The sequence below is a fragment of the Erpetoichthys calabaricus genome, chromosome 10 (genome assembly GCF_900747795.2).
Source record: "Erpetoichthys calabaricus chromosome 10, fErpCal1.3, whole genome shotgun sequence".
Classification (NCBI taxonomy): domain Eukaryota; kingdom Metazoa; phylum Chordata; class Cladistia; order Polypteriformes; family Polypteridae; genus Erpetoichthys; species Erpetoichthys calabaricus.
Window position 1 is genome coordinate 7,115,537 of NC_041403.2, and position 24,306 is coordinate 7,139,842.

The window sequence follows — 24,306 nt, forward strand, 5'->3', positions numbered from 1 at the left end:
TGCCTAGGAACCCCAATGGGTCTCGACTGGCACTGTAATGGTGGATTGCAAATGTTAATGCTGAGGTCTATGTTGATCACTTAATAAGCACAGCTAGTAAAGAATTACAACGATAAATGATTCCGCTTTTTTAGCCTAATGCTAATACGCAGAAACGGAGCCTAAAATATAGAGGCTAAAGTCTAATATAGCATTCTAAAGTCCGAAATTATTGACCCACCCATTCTCCTCCGGACTGCAGCAACATCTACTTGAAAATATACGCGCCAGATATTTGAACGTCACTTTATTCGCCGGAAAGCACGTAATCACCGGGCGTGACGTCATCATAAGGCGACGTTGTTGTGCAGGAGCCAAGATGGAGGGAGGCTAACGACGGAGCCGAAACTGGGAATCCGGTCGCCACAGATTCAAAGAAGAAGAAGACGGAGCTGAATTAATAGGACCGGGTCAACATTTACCTGGTAGCGGCTTCGACAGCGTCAGGATCAGAGTAAGTGTCACGTCGTGCTGCGGTGTGTGCAGGCGTTGGATTTTAGAATAAGAGCAGAGCACAGTAGAGCTTGAGCTACAAATGGTTGGGGCTGCGGTGTTGTTGGACTGATTACATGTTTTATTAAGTTATTAGTTATGACATGAAATATTCGCGTACCTTCCGTGTTTATTTGTTTAATGATGGATAATAAATATTCGGGTAGGTTCCGTCTTTGTTCCTTCAATTGTGAATTTCCCATTGGGATTAATAAAGTATCCTATCTATCTATCTATCTATCTATCTATCTATCTATCTATCTATCTATCTATCTAATCCTGCCTACTATACCAAATACTTTTTATGTATGTATGTATGTATGTATGTATGTATGTATGTATGTATGTATGTATGTTATACCGTGCGAAACCCTCCGGCGTAAAACGCAACGAGCCGCTCGACCGGTCAATGGATTACATAAGAGACGGACATTTCTCCAATTCACAGTACCTTACGTTATATACGGTTTATATTTGAGCTAACTGGCATTTTTATAGAGAGAAGTTTACAAACCAAAAGCAAACGAAGCGCTTCTATAAGAGACGCACTCGGAGTTACTTGAGAGAAAGGAGGCGCTTAGACTTTGAGGTTCACTGCATAGCATCCATAGCCATCTGTAACCAACTATCTCACCGTTTTGACATCTCTTTTTTTTTTTTTCTTTAAAATTATAAACCCTAGAAGGGATGCCAGTCCTATTCCAGAACACAGACAGGCTGAAATGCCCACAGACCAGGCTAGTTTGAAGTTGGCACTGGCCCTAGCTTAAGTGGTGTTTTTAAGTGAAATTTTATTTGTCACATTAAAGTTTTACACACTGTACAATATGTAATGAAATGCTTCGTTTCTAAACTGTAAGACTGTGTATTAGAAAATAGAATACAAGAAAGACAAACAGAACTCTTTAAATATGAATATATACATTCATAACATATATAGTATATTTTAATGGTTATGTATATTTATTTATGTGTGTAATAATGTGTGTAATTTTTTATTTTTGTATCAGTATGCTGCTGCTGGAGTATGTGAATTTCCCCTTGGGATTAATAAAGTATCTATCTATCTATCTATCTATCTATCTATCTATCTATCTATCTATCTATCTATCTATCTATCTAAGTTAATTACTCAATGTAAGGGCATACACATGATATGTGAGAATTGACAATGGCATAATTGTAGCTGTCTAGATTGGATTTTGCTGGGATTACCAGGTTATTCAGCCATATCCTATGGAAGAAACTTAATGGGTACCCCCCCAACTGGGTGTCCCGTACAGGCAATAAATGCAGACAGGAGAAAGTGTCAAATCATTATTCTTTATCTAAATCTTGCAAGAGGCAACAAATGCATATCTTATTAGCAAGTCTTACAAAGGAAAAGAGTGTCCTCTGTGCTATATTTGTACAATTCATTGTAATAAGAATATAAGTTTAATGTCACTGTGCTCTGTACAAAAATCTCTTGTATATATTTCTCTTCTGGTTCGTCCTTCTTCCACTTCAAAACCGGTCCCGCCTTAACCTCCTGGCCACGGACCATACTGTTTTAAAACACACGGGCAAATTTATCACCAAATCTCTCCACTACACGCTAACACTTCTACCTCTCCAGATATGGACAGTTGTATGTTTTTGACACAGCGCAAGCTACTGAAGTACGCTTTCAAAATAAAGCAAATTCTGCATGCAGCGAAAATGTACTTCTCCAGCTAGATTCCATGCTCAGAACCATCAACCCCTTCGCAAAATCATACAAACACAGGCGTGAAATCGCTCCGTCCAATCCAACAGCATCTGTACGAATGGTTTTCAAGGAAAACCCTGGCCAGGATTTACGATACAATACCCCGACATGTAACACCGATGTTGCAGCGATTTTTGTCGGAGAAGATGGCGAACCCCCTGCCGAAACTGACATTTGCATCTATCCCAGAGGCAACTCCTGTAAACAGATTTCCACGCTCAATATGAATTGAGATCCTGTGGTTTACCCACTTTTATTCCCATACGGAGACATTGGCTGGCACAAAGATTTACAACATGTTCCTGATAAAAGAACCGCCAACCGCATCAGGCATACTCAATGCCAATTTTACGCGTACAGATTAGTAATGAGGAATACATTTAGTATTTTGCACTCCAGCGGCAAACTATTCCAAAAGTACGTTGTAGATGCGTATGTTAAAACAGAGGGTGCACGTCTCAACGATCTCAGACCACATTTCCAGGAAGTGTAAGGTACATGCAACAAAACTATCAGGATGCCATGGCCTTAGTACGTAAATTCGGAAAGCTTGATTTCACAACTGCATCTTTCAAGAAGTATTTATTTCTTCATTCCTTTCTCACTGTTTTTACGCTCCTATTCTTACACCACCGTATGCTACGGCGGGCGTCGGCTAGTTATTTTTTAAATCCACTCACATGTACAGGCCAGGCCAAAGTTAGCACATAGAGGCTCTCGGCATTTAGAAGTGCTGGACCAAGCATAGGACAAGATAGACAAAGACCACTAGAGTAATGTAAAGTCAGCCTAAAGACAGGTGTATACTATTTTGTCCTCTGATAGAAGTCAGCACAAAATCTTCTTTCCTTGTTTGGAAATGGACTATTTTTCCTAAGTGGGGGCCTGCACGTGGAGAAGACAGTATATAAAGACTTGGACGGCCGCCAAACACTTTGAAGCCGACGGACGGAAGGGTGATATCGTCATCCGTCCTGAAAAGCCTTCCAGCGCAGTGATGAAAGATGGTAGACTGTATAGATCAAGATCCCACCTTGGTTGACATTTCCACTTTATTCTCGCTGTTTATGTCGGATTTAAGTCGTCATTTCCACTTTATTCTCGACATTTCCACTTTATTCTCGCCGTTTATGTCGAGATTAAAGTCGACATTTCCACTTTATTCTCGACATTTCCACTTTATTCTCGCCGTTTATGTCAAGATTAAAGTCGACATTTCCACTTTATTCTCATCATTTATGTCGAGATTAAAGTCGACATTTCCACTTTATTCTCAACATTTCCACTTTATTTTTGCAGTTTGTTGAGATTAAAGTCGGCATTTCCACTTTATTCTCAACATTTCCACTTTATTTTCGCCGTTTATGTCGAGATTAAAGTCGACATTTCCACTTTATTCTCGACATTTCCACTTTATTCTCGCCGTTTATGTCAAGATTAAAGTCGATATTTCCACTTTATTCTCATCATTTATGTCGAGATTAAAGTCGACATTTCCACTTTATTCTCAACATTTCCACTTTATTTTTGCAGTTTGTTGAGATTAAAGTCGGCATTTCCACTTTATTCTCAACATTTCCACTTTATTTTCGCCGTTTATGTCGAGATTAAAGTCGACATTTCCACTTTATTCTCGACATTTCCACTTTATTCTCGCCGTTTATGTCGAGATTAAAGTCGACATTTCCACTTTATTCTCGCCGTTTATGTCAAGATTAAAGTCGACATTTCCACTTTATTCTCATCATTTATGTCGAGATTAAAGTCGACATTTCCACTTTATTCTCAACATTTCCACTTTATTTTTGCAGTTTGTTGAGATTAAAGTTGGCATTTCCACTTTATTCTCAACATTTCCACTTTATTTTCGCCGTTTATGTCGAGATTAAAGTCGACATTTCCACTTTATTCTCGACATTTCCACTTTATTCTCGCCGTTTATGTCAAGATTAAAGTCGACATTTCCACTTTATTCTCATCATTTATGTTGAGATTAAAGTCGACATTTCCACTTTATTCTCAACATTTCCACTTTATTTTTGCAGTTTGTCGAGATTAAAGTCGGCATTTCCACTTTATTCTCATCATTTATGTTGAGATTAAAGTCGACATTTCCACTTTATTCTTGTCATTTATGTTGAGATTAAAGTCGACATTTCCAATTTATTCTCGTCATTTATGTTGAGATTAAAGTCGACATTTCCACTTTATCTCGTCATTTATGTCGAGATTAAAGTCGACAGTTCCACTTTATTCTCAACATTTCCACTTTATTTTCGCCGTTTATGTTGAGATTAAAGTCGACTTTTCCACTTTAAACCCATGTTTTTTTTCTCTGTCTAGTTTAACTTTGCCATGTCGTAAACTTCATTTTAAAATCAATGTTTAATTTACTGGATTTTCTCCAACTCTGTCATAACTAATGTAGCACATTAAATGCTGTGTATTAAGTGTTCCCCGACCCAGTTGTTAATCGCTATGCGCTTCTTAAACTGACTTCCTCTTGCATTGAGGAGGTGCAGGCAGCGATCGCCACGCACAATATATTCACTTCATGATATTCCTGCTCTCTGAACATTTAGAATGCTATGGTAAATACTTGATATCATTTCCATGATGAATTGCATTAAACCATGTATTAAACGAGGCGGAGGGGGGCACGATGGGATGACGGTAGTACTGCTCCCTCGCAGTAAGGGGTCCCCAAGTGTACATTCAGTGCAGATAACTTTATGGCAGGTGTGACGAGGCCCCAAAAGCTGGATGTATGAATGGGTATCGCACAGGTTTAACTGAACTAATTTGTAAATATTCGATTATCTGACGTACCAAAACCCCAGTTCCTATCCTTCCTTTTTCTTTCGCCACATAACCAATCGCCACATGATAAACACCTTTGTGGAAGTAAAACTAGATCTAAACTCAGGACACAAAGTGTTCAGAACTTTGAAAAATCTTCGTTATACATGTTTAATTATGCCATCCATTTAGGGTTGTGCCCATCCCAGCAAGCATCGTGTGCGAGGCAGAAACAAATCCAAAAACGGGGTGCCAGCTCATCACAGGATGAATATGACCAACACATACACTAGGGGCAATTTTGCAGAACAAAACCCCCAACCTACATGACTTTTAAAGGAACCTTAAGCACGCCGAGTAAACACACCAGATAAACATGCAAACTCAAGGCAGGGAACACCCGGGACCCCCTTACTGCGAGGCAGCAGTGCATCCTCCACAGCACCGTGCTCCCACGTGTTTAAATACATGCTTGAATGCATTTCATCATGAAAATGATATCAAGTATTCGTCTTAGCAGTCTAAATGTTCAGAGAGCAGGAATATCATGAAATTAATGTATTAATACAGTGTGGCAATCGCTGCCTTCGCCTCCTCTTACTGCAAGAGGAAGTCAGTTTAAGAAGCGCGTAGTGATTAACATGGGTCGGGGAACACTCGATACAAAGTATTTAATGATGTACATTAGTTATCACGGGGTTTGAGAAAATCTAGCAAATTAAACATTGATTTTAAGGTGAAGTTTATGATGTTCTACTTTAATGACAAAATAAAGTCAACATAAATGTCGAGATTAAACTGGAAATGTTGACTTTATTTTCGACATACACTTTTTCTTTCTTCACTGTGTCCGTATTTTATTTACTCTTGTAATTTTGCTGATTTGAGTGCCTGCCACTGCTCAATGCTGATTACTTGTAACACCAAATTGGTTGGATGAGCTCATTAAGCCTTGAACTTCATAGACCGGTGTGTCCAATCATGAGTAATAAAGGTATTTAAGGTGGTCAATTGCAAGTTGTACTTCCTTCCCTTTGACTCTCCTCTGAAGAATGACAGCATGGGATCCTCAAAGCAACTCTCCAAAGATCTGAAAACAAAGACTGTTCAGTCTCCTGGTTTAGGGGAAGGCTACAAAAAGCCATCTCAGGCGTTTAAACTGTCAGTTTCAACTGTAAGGAATGGAATCTGGAAATGGAAGGCCACAGGCACAGTTGCTGTTAAACCCAGCAGGTCTGGCAGGCCAAGAAAAATGCAGGAGCGGCATATGTGCAGGATTGTGAGAATGGTGACAGACAACCCACAGATCACCTCCAAAGACCTGCAAGAACATCTTGCTGTAGATGGTGTATCTGTATATCGTTCTACAATTCAGAGCAATTTGCACAATAAACACCTGCATGGCAGGGCGATGAGAAAGAAGCCCTTTCTGCACTCACACCACAAACAGAGTCACTACGTTGAAGTTACGCAGGGGTTGGATATTCCAACAAGACAATGACCCAAAACACAGTTGGAAATCTACTAAGGCATTCATGCAGAGGGAGAAGTACAATGTTCTGGAATGGCCGTCACAGTCCCCTGACTTGAATATCATTGGTAATCTATGGGATGATTTGAAGCAGGCTGTCCATCAAATTGAACTGAACTGGAGAGATTTTGTATGAAGAATGGTCAGAAATACCTCCATCCAGAATCAGACACTCATCAGAGGCTATAGGAGGACAGCGTCTAGAGGCTGTTGGATTTACAAAAGGAGGCTCAACTAAGTATTGATGTCATATCTCTGTTGGGGTGCCTTAACTTAATGTCACTGCTGAAATCCTACTGTGTCCATAAGGCAAGTCATATATTAAAAGGAAGTTGCTACTTTGAAAGCTCAGCCAATGAGAAGTATAAATCCAAACAATTAAGAGGGGTTCCCAAACTTTTTCATATGACTGTGTTTGCTTTCGATAGTTGGGTACGGACCCGCGTTATCGCTTAAACTGTCAATTAATGCTTATCTGTGTCGCGCACCAAAAGCTACGGGGACTTGGTGCTGCTGACTTATCTTTGATGCACTCTCACCATAATGAACGATGTTGCTGGATTTTAGATGGTTGCAAAAATGTTTGCTTGAAGTAGGGCTGAACAACTAATTGATAGGAAGTCGGAATCGCGATTTGAAATAATGCAATTAGCAAATCGCAAAGGCTATACATTATGCAGCTTGTCAGACTGATAGGGTGTTTAGATTGAACTTTGCATTTCAAACGTAATTCGAAATTATTTTTAAAAAGTTTTATTCGCTGGCAAAAGCTGACATTTGATTGTAAAAGATACATTGTGTTTTACCCGCACTTATTGTGGCTCTGAATTCCTCCAGTCGTGCTTTGCAAAGTTCCCGTATTTTGCAGATCTGTTTTTGCATTTCGCATCCACGGTCGGCCTGTTCATAATTGTGAATGATTAGCTTGTTTTTTTTTTTTCATTAGTAAAACATCCATCAATTTTCCAACCCGCTGAATCTGAACACAGGGTTGCGGGGGTCTGCTGGAGCCAATCCCAGCCAACACAGGGCGCAAGGCAGGAGCCAATCCCGGGCAGGGCGCCAACCCACCGCAGACTAGTAAAACTTTTTTTTTTAAACCTTTGTCGTGTACAGTTTTAGTTTCAAGTCTTCTATGTTGATACATCGATAAATTAAACGCAATGGCTTGTTTTTATCTGAATTTGCTTTCGATAGCCTGTTGGCTTCGGACCTGCGTTATCGTGTAAATGGGTAATTAATGCTTAAGTGTGTCACACACCAAAAGGTACGGGGACTTGGTGCTGCTGACTTATCTTTCATGCACCCTTCAACATAATGAACGATGTGGTTGGATTTTAGAAGGTTGCAAAAATGTTTGTTTGCAGTAGGGCTAAACGACTAATTGATTTGAAATTGGAATCGCGATTTGAAATAACGCAATTAGCAAATCGCAAGGGCTATACGTTATGCAGCGTGTCTGACCGATAAGGCTGTCGGATCGAACCTTCCATTTTAAACTTAATTCGAAATTATTTTTAAAAAAGTTTTATTCAAAGGCAAAAGCTGACATTTGGTTGTAAAAGAACAGTTGTGTTGTTATACCCGCAGTAATTTTGGCTCTGAATTCCTTCAATTGTGCTATGCAAAGCTCTCGTATTTTGCAGATCTGTTTTTGCATTTCGCATTCCATGATCGGATTGTTGGTAATTTTGAATGATTAGCTTGGTTTTTTTCATTAGGAAAACAGCATTTTTTTTAAACCTTTCTCATGTACAGTTTTAATTTCAAGCCTTCTCTGTTGATAAATTTAATTTTTTTCCTTCTCCATGGCCCTAATAGATAGATGGATAGACACTTTATTAATCCCAAGAGGAAATTCACATACTTCAGCAGCAGCATACTGATAAAAAACAATATAAAATATTAAAAAATATAATATCCTTCCGTATAAATTAATAAAAAAATGCGATTGCTTCTTTTATCTCTCTTTGTGTTATCGCGTAAACGGGTAATTAATGCTTACTTGTGATAGGCCTGTTCGTAATTATGAGTGCTTAGCTTGTTTTTTTTTATTCCAATCAGTAAAACTTCCAGGTAGGCCCCTTCAATATTTATTTATTTATTTATTTATCTATTTAATTATTTATTTTTATTTCGCCCCAGTGCTGTGCCCTTTAATCCACAAGTCAAACCCGTCGCCGTTGGGTGGGCCTCAGGGGGCTGTGCCCATTAAATCGGACTGCTAAGGCCAGCCATTATTTTTCTTTTTCATTTTTTTTTTTTTTAATGAGACTCAATTTCTGCAAATACTTACCAGGAAAGTGTGTGCCATGACAGGAGGAAGCCTGGGCACACTAGAAGCTGTTGCAGAAAACAGGATGGTGGCAAAATTGGAAAATCCCCTCCAGGTGGCACTCTTGTGGAGCACTTTTAGCTAAATGTGCTTAGAAGTGCCTTTAGGGGTCTTTTCTGCCTACAGTAATCCTTCCTCGATCGCGGGGGTTGAGTTCCAGAACCCCCCGCGAAAGGTGAAAATCCGCGAAGTAAAAACCATATGTTCATATGGTTATTTTTATATATTTTAAGCCCTTATAAACTCACCCACACACTCATAAACATTTCCCGCACAATTATACAGCATAAACCCTTTGTATTCTCTTAGATATTAGGTAAGATTCATTGAAATTATGTAAACACACTGTTTATATACAGTAAAACCTAAATATTAGAGATATCGAGCGTCTCCAATATCACATTTATTACAGCCATTACGACAGGCAGGCCACCAGCAATAAATACGTACAATGCAAGAAAAATTGTATACAGTAAAATGTGTATACAGTGATACTAAACTATGTACATGTAATAAGTACTGTACGTAGAAAATTAATTGTTACTCACAAACAATGACACGACGACTTGTCCGATAACGATGAGTTTAATTTTACTGCACAACAAAGGAGAGCGTTACAGCTTTTCTAAAGGAGCCTCTTCAGGCGACTGTATAGCACCGCCGTTGTTCTTCTTCCGGCAGTCTTCAATCCAGATCCCTAAAGCAGATTCCATCCGGTCTACCGCCTTATCACATCCACTTACAACTTGTGTTGCGCCCTGGTTAAAGGACACTGCGGCCATAGATCTTATATTCTTTTCCTCCTTTTTAAATAAAAAAAGAATTGATTCTGTAATGGCGTCCTGCAGCGGTGTAGCTGTTCCCTTCCTTCAACATATCCAAAACTTTTACCTTTTCAGAAATCGTTAGCATCTTCCGTTGGCGCTTGGGCACGGCCCCTGAAGCAGTAGCAGGAGTACGTTGATGCTGAATGAGTGAGACGAGACTTCCTGGTTAACGCAGCAGAATTGAATTCTGTGCTCCGTCGCTGAGCCAATCAGCACACAGGAACTTAACTGTGTGCTCTGATTGGGTAGCTTCTCAGCCATCCGCCAGTAGCGTCCCTTGTATGAAATCAACTGGGCAAACCAACTGAGGAAGCATGTACCAGAAGTAAAAAGACCCATTGTCCGCAGAATCCCACGAAGCAGCAAAAAATCCGCATTATATATTTAGATATGCTTACATATAAAAGCCGAGATAGAGTGAAGCCGCGAAAGTCGAAGCGCGATATAGCGAGGGATTACTGTATTGCTATCTGGCATTTCAATGCTTCCTCTCAGCGCATTCGTTAATTTTATTTTGAAATATCTGAACAATAGTTATTTATTTATTTATGAGGGGCTTTCAATAATTTATCAACCTCAGTATGAAAGAAAAGAGTTTTCAAGAAATTTTTGCTTTATTTTTCAGTCTTGTCCTCTGATAGTTTCATACACGTCATCCACCTTTCCTGCAATGATTTTAACCCCTTTGAAAATAAAACGTTTGACTATCCAACCGGGACATCGCAGCCACCTTGACGTCTTCATCACTTGAAAACCGCTGACCACGGAGAGATTTCTTCAAAACTCACAACAGGAAATCATCTAGGCAGTTGGTGCATCTCTGCTTCATACATGTATACTGTGCTCTCCATACTCTTCGGGACAAAGACCCCTTTTTCCTTGATTTTAGCCCTTTGCTCCACTGTTTAAAATTACAAATTAAACAATTCAGTCATCGTGATTTAAAGTGCACATTGTAGGGCTGGGCGATATGGACCAAAAATCATATCTCGATATATTTTAGCTGAATGGTGATATTCGATATACATCATAATTTTTTTTTCTTCCCCTAAAGTAATAACAAAAAGACAGTTCTGATTCAAAGCCACATGTCCCAAATGTCACACAGGCACTTTTACCATGTTTCCCCAAAAATAAGACCTAGCACGATTTTCAGGCTGCTCTGTTAATATAAGCCCTACCCCAAAAATAAGCTCTAGTCAAGATCGTCAGCTGAAAAGTAAGGCACCTATAGCCAGGTTTATACTTGGCGCGATGCGACACGTGTGCCCAAAACATCCATTAAATTCTGAGAACACCTTGCCACAATATCTGAAAAGGATGTTTAATGATTACATCCATCAATTCAGGGATGTGCCAGTTCCAGCTGCATTGGCGCAAGACAGAAACAAAATCACTGGACGGGGCATCAGCTCATTGCAAGGTGAACACAAACACACACTGGCATCATTTTAGTGTCACCAAATCTCCAAACCTTCATGTCTTTGGATGGAAAACTGATCACACTGTGGAAACCCACCAGGAAAACATGCAAACACAAGGGACGTGATTCCCAGCGAGACAGCAGCGCTACCGCTCTGCCATCATGCCACCCCATATGTGTAACTATTAACAGTATTCATTATTTTAACAAAGTTATCGACTTATCTGTAAATGTAACATACATAGTTTAATGCATTTCATCATGAAAGGAATATGAAGTATAAATCTAAGAATTCTAAATGTCCAGAGAGTTGGAAAATTATAAATTTCAAGTGTTCTGTGTGGCGCTGCTGCTTGCCGCTGCTGTCAGGTCAGGAGGAAGCCCCAGAAGCATGAAGCGATTAACAACTGGGGATGTTTTAAGATGATGTTAACGACGGTCTACTTTAATGACAAAGTAAACTACGGGATTAAAGAGGACATTTCGAGTTTAAAGCAGAAATTTCCACTTTAATCACAGAATAGACATTTTCATTATGTCCTTATTTTTTTTCCTCTGTGGCTCAAATATGCTGCCGGACATTCTGATGGTATTGTGAAGGTGCAAAAAAATTAAAAAGACGGCACAGAAAATGCAAGTCTTTTAAAATGTATCGTGTCATTACTTTTGGGAATATGTGATCCCCGAATATAAAGGCAACATGAATACATTTGTATGTCGGCATCGAACCATTCATCAAACATCGAAGCAGGCACATCGATCCCGGAGGATCCTAAAACCGGCTGGAATAGCAAGAAATTCAGGGTTTGAATGTGGAGTATTCCAGAAGAAGATAATATGACTGTATTTGGATAAATGTATATTGTTGTACATGAATAAATATAAGATATCCCCTGAAAATTAGCCCTAGTGCATCTTTTAGCAACAAAAATTAATATAAGATCCGGTCTTATTTTCGGGGAAACATGGTATTAACATACAGCTGTAGATGAGAAATGACTCAAACATAATCTATCAGCATAAATTAAATAATAATGCTCCTTGATTAAAATAAAATAATATTCTTTTCCTGAATAACAAAAGACTTGTAAGATGTATACAACTAAGATTTAACTACGTGCGTAAACTGTGTTGTGTAATGTGCAACCTACAAATGGTTTTAGTTAAACTGTTTTGGTAAAATCACCAGCAAATGAGTGAAATAGATTTTCACTCTCAAACACATCTGTGTTTAAAATACATCCCTGCAGCTAAAGTCACTCCAGTACACACACAATTCTCCATACTAGTATTTACAGTGGTGTGAAAAACTATTTGCCCCCTTCCTGATTTCTTATTCTTTTGCATGTTTGTCACACAAAATGTTTCTGATCATCAAACACATTTAACCATTAGTCAAATATAACACAAGTAAACACAAAATGCAGTTTTTAAATGATGGTGTTTATTATTTAGGGAGAAAAAAAATCCAAACCTACATGGCCCTGTGTGAAAAAGTAATTGCCCCCTTGTTAAAAAATAACCTAACTGTGGTGTATCACACCTGAGTTCAATTTCCGTAGCCACCCCCAGGCCTGATTACTGCCACACCTGTTTCAATCAAGAAATCACTTAAATAGCAGCTGCCTGACACAGAGAAGTAGACCAAAAGCACCTCAAAAGCTAGACATCATGCCAAGATCCAAAGAAATTCAGGAACAAATGAGAACAGAAGTAATTGAGATCTATCAGTCTGGTAAAGGTTATAAAGCCATTTCTAAAGCTTTGGGACTCCAGCGAACCACAGTGAGAGCCATTATCCACAAATGGCAAAAACATGGAACAGTGGTGAACCTTCCCAGGAGTGGCTGGCCGACCAAAATAACCCCAAGAGCGCAGAGACGACTCATCCGAGAGGTCACAAAAGACCCCAGGACAACGTCTAAAGAACTGCAGGCCTCACTTGCCTCAATTAAGGTCAGTGTTCACGACTCCACCATAAGAAAGAGACTGGGCAAAAACGGCCTGCATGGCAGATTTCCAAGACGCAAACCACTGTTAAGCAAAAAGAACATTAGGGCTCGTCTCAATTTTGCTAAGAAACATCTCAATGATTGCCAAGACTTTTGGGAAAATACCTTGTGGACTGATGAGTCAAAAGTTGAACTTTTTGGAAGGCAAATGTCCCGTTACATCTGGCGTAAAAGGAACACAGCATTTCAGAAAAAGAACATCATACCAACAGTAAAATATGGTGGTGGTAGTGTGATGGTCTGGGGTTGTTTTGCTGCTTCAGGACCTGGAAGGCTTGCTGTGATAGATGGAACCATGAATTCTACTGTCTACCAAAAAATCCTGAAGGAGAATGTCCGGCCATCTGTTCGTCAGCTCAAGCTGAAGCGATCTTGGGTGCTGCAACAGGACAATGACCCAAAACACACCAGCAAATCCACCTCTGAATGGCTGAAGAAAAACAAAATGAAGACTTTGGAGTGGCCTAGTCAAAGTCCTGACCTGAATCCAATTGAGATGCTATGGCATGACCTTAAAAAGGCGGTTCATGCTAGAAAACCCTCAAATAAAGCTGAATTACAACAATTTTGCAAAGATGAGTGGGCCAAAATTCCTCCAGAGCGCTGTAAAAGACTCATTGCAAGTTATCGCAAACGCTTGATTGCAGTTATTGCTGCTAAGGGTGGCCCAACCAGTTATTAGGTTCAGGGGGCAATTACTTTTTCACACAGGGCCATGTAGGTTTGGATTTTTTTTTCTCCCTAAATAATAAAAACCACCATTTACAAACTGCATTTTGTGTTTACTTGTGTTATATTTGACTAATGGTTAAATGTGTTTGATGATCAGAAACATTTTGTGTGACAAACATGCAAAAGAATAAGAAATCAGGAAGGGGGCAAATAGTTTTTCACACCACTGTAGATCTGGCATTGCCATGCTGATGGTGTATACGACCAAAAAGACGAAGACTTTGATTTGAATCTGTAACAGCCGGTGTCAATTTTTACTAACTGTCGGGATATAAGCAGACACTCAGATGCTGGTGAGTCATTTCTTCTTGGTATCTTGTTGTTACTTGAATTTTTTCTTCAGTTTTATTCTTGAATAAACGCACCCTTGTTTCGTTATACCTTTGCGAAAGTGTTTATTTTATATTCCGGTAACCACTTGAATGAGATCAAATCTGTCTCTGCCTCTCTCGCACCTGCACACACACACACACACACACACACACACACACACACAGTGTCGTACATGAAAACATCACTATTGGTAAACATGATGCCATTTTGAACACGAGTTGTCATTTGAACGTTTTTTTTGGTTTTTTTTTCGATCTTACCTGTACGCCACGTTATGGTGCATAATACTGAGAATGCAGACAGACTACAGTAATCCCTCCTCTATCGCGGGGGTTGCGTTCCAGAAAGGTGAAAATCCGCGAAGTAGAAACCATATGTTTATATGGTTATTTTTATATTGTCATGCTTAGGTCACAGATTTGCACAGAAACACAGGAGGTTGTAGAGAGACAGGAACTTTATTCAAACACTGCAAACAAACATTTGTCTCTTTTTCAAAAGTTTAAACTGTGCTCCATGACAAGACAGAGATGACAGTTCTGTCTCACAATTAAAAGAATGCAAACATATCTTCCTCTTCAAAGGAGTGCGAGTCAGGAGCAGAGCATGTCAGAGAGAGAGAGAGAGAAAAAAAAGCAAACAAAAATCAGTAGGGCTGTTTGGCTTTTAAGTATGTGAAGCACCGTTGGTACAATGTAAAGGTAGTCTTTCAGCATTTTTTAGAATAGTATCCGTATCCCCTGGGCTAGTGTGCGAACAGCCCCCCCTGCTCACACCCCCTCTGTCAGGAGCAGAGAATGTCAGAGATTGAGAGAGAGAGAGAGAAAAACAAACAAACAATCAAAAATCAATACGTGCCCTTCGAGCCTTTAAGTATGTGAAGCACTGTGTGGGAAGCATGTCGCTTGACAAAGCAGCTGCACAGAAGGGAGCAACGTGAAGGTAATCTTTCAGCATTTTTAGACGAGCGTCCGTATCGTCTAGGGGTGCGAACAGCCCCCCTGCTCACAATATATTTGAGGAGTTTTATTTAATACGTAATACGCGCTCTGGTTGAGTAGCTTCTCAGCCATCTGCCAATAGTGTCCCTTGTATGAAATCAACTGGGCAAACCAACTGAGGAAGCATGTACCAGAAATTAAAAGACCCATTGTCCGCAGAAATCCGCGAACCAGCAAAAAATCCGCGATGTATATTTAAATATGCTTACATATAAAATCCGCAATAGAGTGAAGCCACGAAAGTCGAAGCAAGATATAGCGAGGGATCACTGTACTTCTTTACAACAAATAGTTCTGAGCAGAGATGAGCCACAGCACCAACTGCACTTAGGTGAGAAACGCCCACACTGCAGATCGCCCTGCGGCTCGCTACAGCTACCACGCCCCCTTGCTAAGCTGCAAGCTATACCCCCAGCGTGGCTCGTTATGCGAGCCAATGCTCATGTTTAGATCTGAATTTTTCGCTCATACTTTCCTCGTATCTTGAATTTCTTGTATACAGAGATGTTTGTATCTCGAGGTTCCACTGTATATCTATATATATATATATATATATATATATATATATATATATATATATATATATATATATAATCCCTATGTGCGTCCAGGTGTCCGTGTGTGGGTGTCTTCTGGTGAAGTGCGCATGCGTGGGGCACGGTGCGATGCGCGATATTACTGTCAGAGAAAGTTAGAGGCGTTTTACGGAAATACAAACCAGTATTACTGCGAGAGGAAATTAAAGGTACACAATACAGTGACTCATATTACAGCCACATACAAGCCAGTATTACTGTCAGAGGAGATTAAAGGCATATTACCGACGCGCATGCCTGTATTACCGCCAGAGAAAATTAAAGGTATATTACGGACATACAAGCCTCAATTGGGCGCAGCGAATAAAGGCGCATGTAAATAAAGATCTGCACCTTTGTTGCTCTTCACATATTCCAGAGCCATTTGAACTAAATTATCTACGAACGCCTTTATTCGCCACGCTCAATTGAGGTCGCCCTTTTGAAGCTCGCCTTTTTGTGCGTGCCCTTATTGAATAGAGCTGTACAAGACAGTATTACTGTCACAGAAAATTAAAGACACACAATACACGGCGGCAGCCCATGAAGAACGGTCAGCTCAGCAAGTAAACATCAACAAAAGAAAGGCTGAAAGAAAGAAAAATACGACCAACAAAAAGAATGAGGTCAGAATCCCTTGCCATTTAATATAGACTGTTCCTACTAATGTTTATGCAGTACTGTTCTAGCGCCCGTTATTGTAACGGGCTAAATGACTAGTGTATATATATATATATATACACACACACACACACACAGGGGGTCCTCGGGTTATGACACAGTTCCGTTCCTACAACAGTGATGTAACCCAAATTTTGGTGTAAGTCGAAACACACCCTAGCCTAAGTCACTTACCTATCTTAGCACATTTGCAAAATCATAATCTAGAACATAAAAGCACAACAAAGCCACAGAAAAAGGAAAAGGACATAAGTATACTGTACTGTACACTGTACTGTAGTAACAGAAAAATTGAGCGTAAAAAAAATCCTTACCTTTATTCCTTCTCACGTCTCAATTTTTTTTTTTATGGGAGTGAGCGTTGTAAACTTGTATGTCGAGACATTGTAACCCGAGGACCTCCTGTGTGTGTGTGTCTGTGTGTGTGTGTGTATATGTATATATATATATATATATATATATATATATATATATATATATATATATATATATATATAATATACACACAAATACAGTGGTGTGAAAAACTATTTGCCCCCTTCCTGATTTCTTATTCTTTTGCATGTTTGTCACACAAAATGTTTCTGATCATCAAACACATTTAACCATTAGTCAAATATAACACAAGTAAACACAAAATGCAGTTTGTAAATGGTGGTTTTTATTATTTAGGGAGAAAAAAAAATCCAAACCTACATGGCCCTGTGTGAAAAAGTAATTGCCCCCTGAACCTAATAACTGGTTGGGCCACCCTTAGCAGCAATAACTGCAATCAAGCGTTTGCAATAACTTGCAATGAGTCTTTTACAGCGCTCTGGAGGAATTTTGGCCCACTCATCTTTGCAAAATTGTTGTAATTCAGCTTTATTTGAGGGTTTTCTGGCATGAACCGCCTTTTTAAGGTCATGCCATAGCATCTCAATTGGATTCAGGTCAGGACTTTGACTAGGCCACTCCAAAGTCTTCATTTTGTTTTTCTTCAGCCATTCAGAGGTGGATTTGCTGGTGTGTTTTGGGTCATAGGTTCCATCTATCACAGCAAGCCTTCCAGGTCCTGAAGCAGCAAAACAACCCCAGACCATCACACTACCACCACCATATTTTACTGTTGGTATGATGTTCTTTTTCTGAAATGCTGTGTTCCTTTTACGCCAGATGTAACGGGACATTTGCCTTCCAAAAAGTTCAACTTTTGACTCATCAGTCCACAAGGTATTTTCCCAAGTCTTGGCAATCATTGAGATGTTTCTTAGCAAAATTGAGACGAGCCCTAATGTTCTTTTTGCTTAACAGTGGTTTGCGTCTTGGAAATCTGCCATGCAGGCCGTTTTTGCCCAGTCTCTTTCTTATGGTGGAGTCGTGAACACTGACCTTAATTGAGGCAAGTGAGGCCTGCAGTTCTTTAGACGTTGTCCTGGGGTCTTTTGTGACCTCTCGGATGAGTCGTGTCTGCGCTCTTGGGGTAATTTTGGTCGGCCCGGCCACTCCTGGGAAGGTTCATCACTGTTCCATGTTTTTGCCATTTGTGGATAATGGCTCTCACTGTGGTTCGCTGGAGTCCCAAAGCTTTAGAAATGGCTTTATAACCTTTACCAGACTGATAGATCTCAATTACTTCTATTCTCATTTGTTCCTGAATTTCTTTAGATCTTGGCATGATGTCTAGCTTTTGAGGTGCTTTTGGTCTACTTCTCTGTGTCAGGCAGCTCCTATTTAAGTGATTTCTTGATTGAAACAGGTGTGGCAGTAATCAGGCCTGGGGGTGGCTACAGAAATTGAACTCAGGTGTGATACACCACAGTTAGGTTATTTTTTAACAAGGGGGCAATTACTTTTTCACACAGGGCCATGTAGGTTTGGATTTTTTTTCTCCCTAAATAATAAAAACCATCATTTAAAAACTGCATTTTGTGTTTACTTGTGTTATAGTTGACTAATGGTTAAATGTGTTTGATGATCAGAAACATTTTGTGTGACAAACATGCAAAAGAATAAGAAATCAGGAAGGGGGCAAATAGTTTTTCACACCACTGTATAAATTAGACACACATACTCCCCACACGTTTCCCAGTCCCTTTTATATTAACTTTGTTTTAAGTTTGTAATCCAACCGGCCTGGGAAGTCCGCCAATAAATGCAGCATACAAGTCAGATACATTCCATTGACTCATTGTACTGTGTGTGTGTGTATATATATATATATATATATATATATATATATATATATATATATATATATATATATATATTTATAAAAAAGATGCGATCTCACCAGCCTGGCGACGACTCTTTTGTTGAAGGCCGCCTCACCCGGGTGTATTGGCGTTAACGTCCGTCCAAGGCAGATGCCAGCATCAAAAATGCCAAGTAAAGCCATGTGCTCCGAAGATCATTCCTGGTTAGCCAGCACTCCTTTTCCGTGCACCCACCGTCCTTGTTACAAAGCCTTATTTGCTTTACCGCTAGCTTCCTTTTTACATTCTCCTTCCCAGCTCCTTTCTTGACAATCTTTCTTCTCTCTTTTAAAATGCACGCCTCCTTCCCTTTTTAAGTCGGTTCTCCTTACGACATACAACGCTTTAGGCAAGGACCAACGGCGTGGTTTGGCCCTCTGCTCCCCTTAAAGAGATATCCTCCAAGACCATCATTCCCATGGACATCAACTCCAAAGGGAGCAAGTGGCAGAAACAGATAAAAGCACATAAAATATGTGATAACCATTACAAAGTGATAGATGGAGTGAAAACCAGCAGCCGCAGGCCTCCCTGACAGTGAAGGCTGAGAAGCTTTGTTCAGTGGTGTGCCATTAGTTTGTAATATGGGGGACACTCCTTGTTGTGCCATGTTTTGAAGTGGGCTATGCAAACAGCTTGTTGGGACTCACTTCTTGGTTATTTAATTTTTTTTTTTAGGTGCCATCATGCAAAGAGAGACCAGCCACACTATGTGACACTTGGTTGCTGCTTACTAAAAGGTGGTTTTTCACTGTGCCATGGACAACTGGAAACCAAACCCCCGAGCCAAGCCATTTGTCCCAAGACAACAGCGCAGCCTGTATCTGACGTGGAAGTACAAGCTGACAAACCAGAGAGCCATCAGGAGGCTCTGTCAGGTAGAAGTGTTCATCTTATCCATCTTGTCGAGGGTTAAGTTCATTTGGGATAAGTCACCAGTTTCATATGCAAAATGTACATACGGTTTTGAGGCAGCCTGAATTTTTTTTTTCTTTTAATTTTCTGGGGTTCACAATCAGGACAAAGACGAGCTGTCTGGGGTCAGGAACAGAGAGCGAATCTGTCAAGGAGTCAACTTTTATTTTCTGACGTGTGTGTAATTTTACAGTTATCAGTGTTTTTCCTACCATTAATATTAGGTATGCTCTGATTAGGTTTTTTTTTTTTTTTAGGGCCAATACCAGCCATCGATATCACGTTACTGTATCGGCTGATTCAGGATATATATTTTTTTTCTTCTTTCTCTATATCACGGGTGTCGAACTCCAGTCCTGGTGGGCCGCAGTGTCTGCAGGTTTTCATTCTAACCATCTTCTTCATTAGTGACCAGTTTTGGCTGCTAATTAACTTCCTTTGCTTTAGTTTTAATTAACTTGACTTGACGCCTTAGTTGTCTGTTTTTCCTTAATTAGCAGCCAAACAATAATGAGACACAAAATAAGCCGCCACATGACCAACTTACCTGTGCCCATCACACAATATCTGAAAATAAAGAAAGGTCTGGTTGATCTCTTGGCTCACTAAAACATTTTGACCATGTTCTTAGGAAAAACTGAAAAATCAGCAGTTTTGGAAATGTCTGCTGTGGCAGAATGAGAGATGCAAACAAGCTGTGGAATTAAAGAACGAGTTTAATTAACAGGAAGAATCGTCTTCTCATTAAGAGATTGGTTGGTGTAAAATTGGTTGGAGTTTGAATCCCCATTTTAGCTGGTCATCTGTTGTCTCAATTCGCGTCTCATTTCTGTTTAGCTGTCTTTTAATGAAGAAAGGAATCAATTCAGAGGACTGACTCCTTAAAACAGGGCTATTAAGATGAAGGGAAAAGGACTTAATTAGCAGTGAAAAGTGGTCACTGATTAGGGAAAGGGTCAGAATGAAAACCTGCAGCCACTGCGGCCCACCAGGCCTGGAGTTCGACACCCCTGCTCTATATTAAAAAAAACTTTTACACTAAGCTCCTGCATAACCAGATGCATAGAAGCCTTATGTACTTTATTTATTAAAGTGGTAACTTTGGTATTTTTATCTTTAAACTATAGACCGCATGTATTATATCTCAACTTTTATAAGCAAAATACTAGGGGGCTTTGCTTGTCAACTGCTGGGGCTGGCGCTGGACACCCACAATCTCACGCCTGAGCTGCTCAAAGGGCATTGGATCATCCCTCCGTTAGAGAAAGCGATTGTATTTAAAGAGCTGATATATAGACGAGTATGCGGGGCACTGGAGGAAGATGGTTTGGTCCTTAGTTATTATAGGTAGAAAATCAGTTACTTGAGTATTTCACTACAGCGGCCTATTTTAAATACCAATGATTTGGTCTGGTTTTCGCCCCTCCATAGTACAGAAGATAGATAGATAGATAGATAGATGTGAAGGGCGCTATAGATAGATAGATAGATACTTTATTAATCCCAAGGGGAAAATCACATACTCCAGCAGCAGCATATTGATAAAAAACAATATTAAATTAAAGAGTGATAAAAATGCAGGTATAACAGATAATAACTTTGTATAATGTTAACGTTTACCCCCCTGGGTGGAACCGAAGAGTCGCATAGTTAGGGGGAGGAACGATCTCCTCAGTCAGTCAGTGGAGCAGGACGGTGACAGCAGTCTGTCACTGAAGCTGCTCCTCTGTCTGGAGATGATCCTGTTCAGTGGATGCAGTGGCTTCTCCATGATTGACAGGAGCCTGCTCAGCGCCTGTTGCTCTGCCACAGATGTCAAACTGTCCAGCTCCATGCCTACAATAGAGCCTGCCTTCCTCACCAGTTTGTCCTTCTTCTTTATGCTGCCTCCCCAGCACACCACCGCGTAGAAGAGGGTGCTCACCACAACAGTCTGATAGAACATCTGCAGCATCTTATTGCAGATGTTGAAGGACGCCAGCTTTCTAAGAAAGTATAGTCGGCTCTGTCCTCTCTTGCACAGAACATCATTATTGGCAGTCCAGTCCAGTTTATCATTCAGCTGCATTCCCAGGTATTTATAGGTCTGCACACAGTCACCTTTGATGATCACTGGGTCTATGAGGGGTCTGGGCCTCCTAAAATCGACCACCAGCTCTTTGGTTTTGCTGATGTTCAGGTGTAGGTGGTTTGAGTCGCACCATTTAACAAAGTCCTTGAATAGGTTCCTATACTCCTCCTCCTGCCCATTCCTGATGCAGCCCACGATAGCAGTGTCGTCAGCGAACTTTTGCACGTGGCAGGACTCTGAGTTGTATTGGAAGTTCGATGTATACAGGCTGAACAGGACCGGAGAAAGTACAGTCCCCTGCGGCGCTTCTGTGCTGCTGACCACAATGTCAGACCTGCAGTTCCTGAGACGTACATACTGAGGTCTGTCTGTAAGATGGCAGAAATGGCTCTTGTTATAATTACTAACGACCTCCTTTGGCTGCTGACTCTGTTTTAATTACTATTCTCATCCTCCTTGATCTGAGTGCGGCCTTTGATACTATTTGTCACACCACTCTCCTTATCTTTGATTGGAATTACCCACACTCCACTAGATTGGTTTAGATGCTACCTGTCAGTTCAATCAGCTTAAAACTTTCACATCCCAACCCACAGCTGTTACTTCAGGTGGGCTCTGTCCTCTTCTTTTTATTATTTACCCTCTTCCCCTTGGCAATATCTTTCATAAATATACCATTCATTTTCACTTTTATGCTGATGACACCCAGCTCTACCTTGCTAGTAAACCCACCTCTTCTTTTCCACCATCTTCAGTTATTGACTGCATTGCTGAAATTAAATCCTGGTTTTCTTCAAATTTTCTTAAATTTAACAGTGACAATACTGAAGTTCTCCTCATTGGTACAAGATCATCATTATCCAAAGCTGATAATCCTTCACTTGTTATTGATAACTCCTTTGTTTCACCATCACCTCAGGTCAAGAGTCTCTTGTCATCCTCGACAGTACTCTTATCTTTCCAATTTCACATTAATAATATCACCCATTCTGCATACTTCCACCTACATAATGTTAATCGCATCCAACCCCCCCTCACTCCCCATACCACTGCCATTCTTGTTCACAGTCTTGTCACTTCACTCCTCTTTGGTCTTTCTAATAAAATTCTCCATAAGCTTCAGCTGGTCCAGAATTCTGCTGCTCGCCTCATTACTCAAACCCCATCTATTCACCATATCACTCTGGTCTTGTAGCAGCTTCATTGGCTTCCGATTAAGTTTCGAATTGATTTTAAAATTCTGCTTTTTAACATTTAAGGTCATTCAAAACCTCACCCCTCCATACCTGTCTGACCTTCTTCATGTTGCCATTCCCTCCCGTAACTTTAGATCTTCTTCCTCCATCCATCTGACCGTCCCTCTCGCCTGTCTAAGCAACATGGGGAGCAGAGCATTTCAGTCGTTCTGGAACTCACTATCTACTGGGCTTAGAAATATGGAATCATTGTAAACCTCATCGGTTAAAACTGGCTTTCTTCTCTATGATTACAGTTGCTTTGTTTGGTTTAATTTTCATATTTTCTGTATTTCTAATGTTTTAAGTTTTCTTTATAATGTGTTTTTTATTTATTAATTGTTTAGTGTCCTTGAGTGCTTAGAAAGGCGCCTTGTATAAATAAATGTATTATTAAAAAGCTAGATTTCCCCCTGGGGACAAATACATTTCTGTCTATAAATAAAATTCCCCCAAAATTCACATTTTTTTTAACTAATAAAATATGTAGAGCAAACATTTATCCATAATGCATATGGCATTAAAGAAAATAAAATGCTTCTCATAATTTCAAGCTGTCCTAACAAATCACCAGAACCAAATGATATTTTTTCTCGAGTTCTTAAGGAGGTTAGTGAGTACAGATATGAACCCTTTTGGGATATTTTTAGGAAGTCATTGTCCACTGGGGAAATTCAGGAGGACCGGAAAATGGCAAATATTATCCTGTTACATAAAAGGGTGACTGGGCAGATCCAAGCAACTGTAGGCCAGCAAGCTTAACATGCATCACAGGGAAATTAGTGGAAGGGATTATTAAGGGAAAAATTGTGCAGCTCATCAACAACAACACTTTATTTCTTGTATAGTCCAAAATCACACAAGGACTGCCACAATGGGCTTTATCAGGCCCTGTTTTTGACAAGCAAAACCCCCCGCCTTGATTCTTTAAGAAGACGAGAAGAAATTCCCAAAAAATATCCTTGTAAGGAATAATGAGAGAGAGAGAGACCCCCCTTTCCACATAGGCTGGGTGTGCAATGGGTTTCAAAAAGTGAGGTAAATATAATACTTGAAACATAATACAAGTTTTCTTCTTCACATGGAAAGAACAAGAGTTTTACTGAACAGTCAGCATGGGTTCAGAAGAGAGAACAAGAAGCAAAAGGATATGACCAGAGTGGAGCTTATGATATTTATCTGGACTTTCAGAAAGTGCCACATGAGAGGTTGGGCATCAAACTGAAAGAAGTGGCAGTTGAGGTTGTGGTGTGCAGAGTTGGGTCAGACATGGGAAGCAGATGGTGATGGTGTGAGGAACCTCATCAGCTGATGTTAAGAG

The 24,306-nt window shown here is 40.0% G+C and overlaps 1 protein-coding gene across 1 annotated transcript in view; it reads left to right on the forward strand.

The window, feature by feature from the left end:
* Positions 1-325: 325 nt before the first annotated feature.
* Positions 326-24,306, forward strand: part of pomgnt1 (protein O-linked mannose N-acetylglucosaminyltransferase 1 (beta 1,2-)) — a 120,374-nt gene continuing 96,393 nt past the window's right edge. The window contains exons 1-2 of the mRNA XM_028810805.2: positions 326-493; positions 19,443-19,642. Coding sequence (XP_028666638.1) covers positions 19,523-19,642 — 120 coding nt within the window. The 5' untranslated portion in view covers positions 326-493; positions 19,443-19,522. The remainder of the gene's footprint in view (positions 494-19,442; positions 19,643-24,306) is intronic.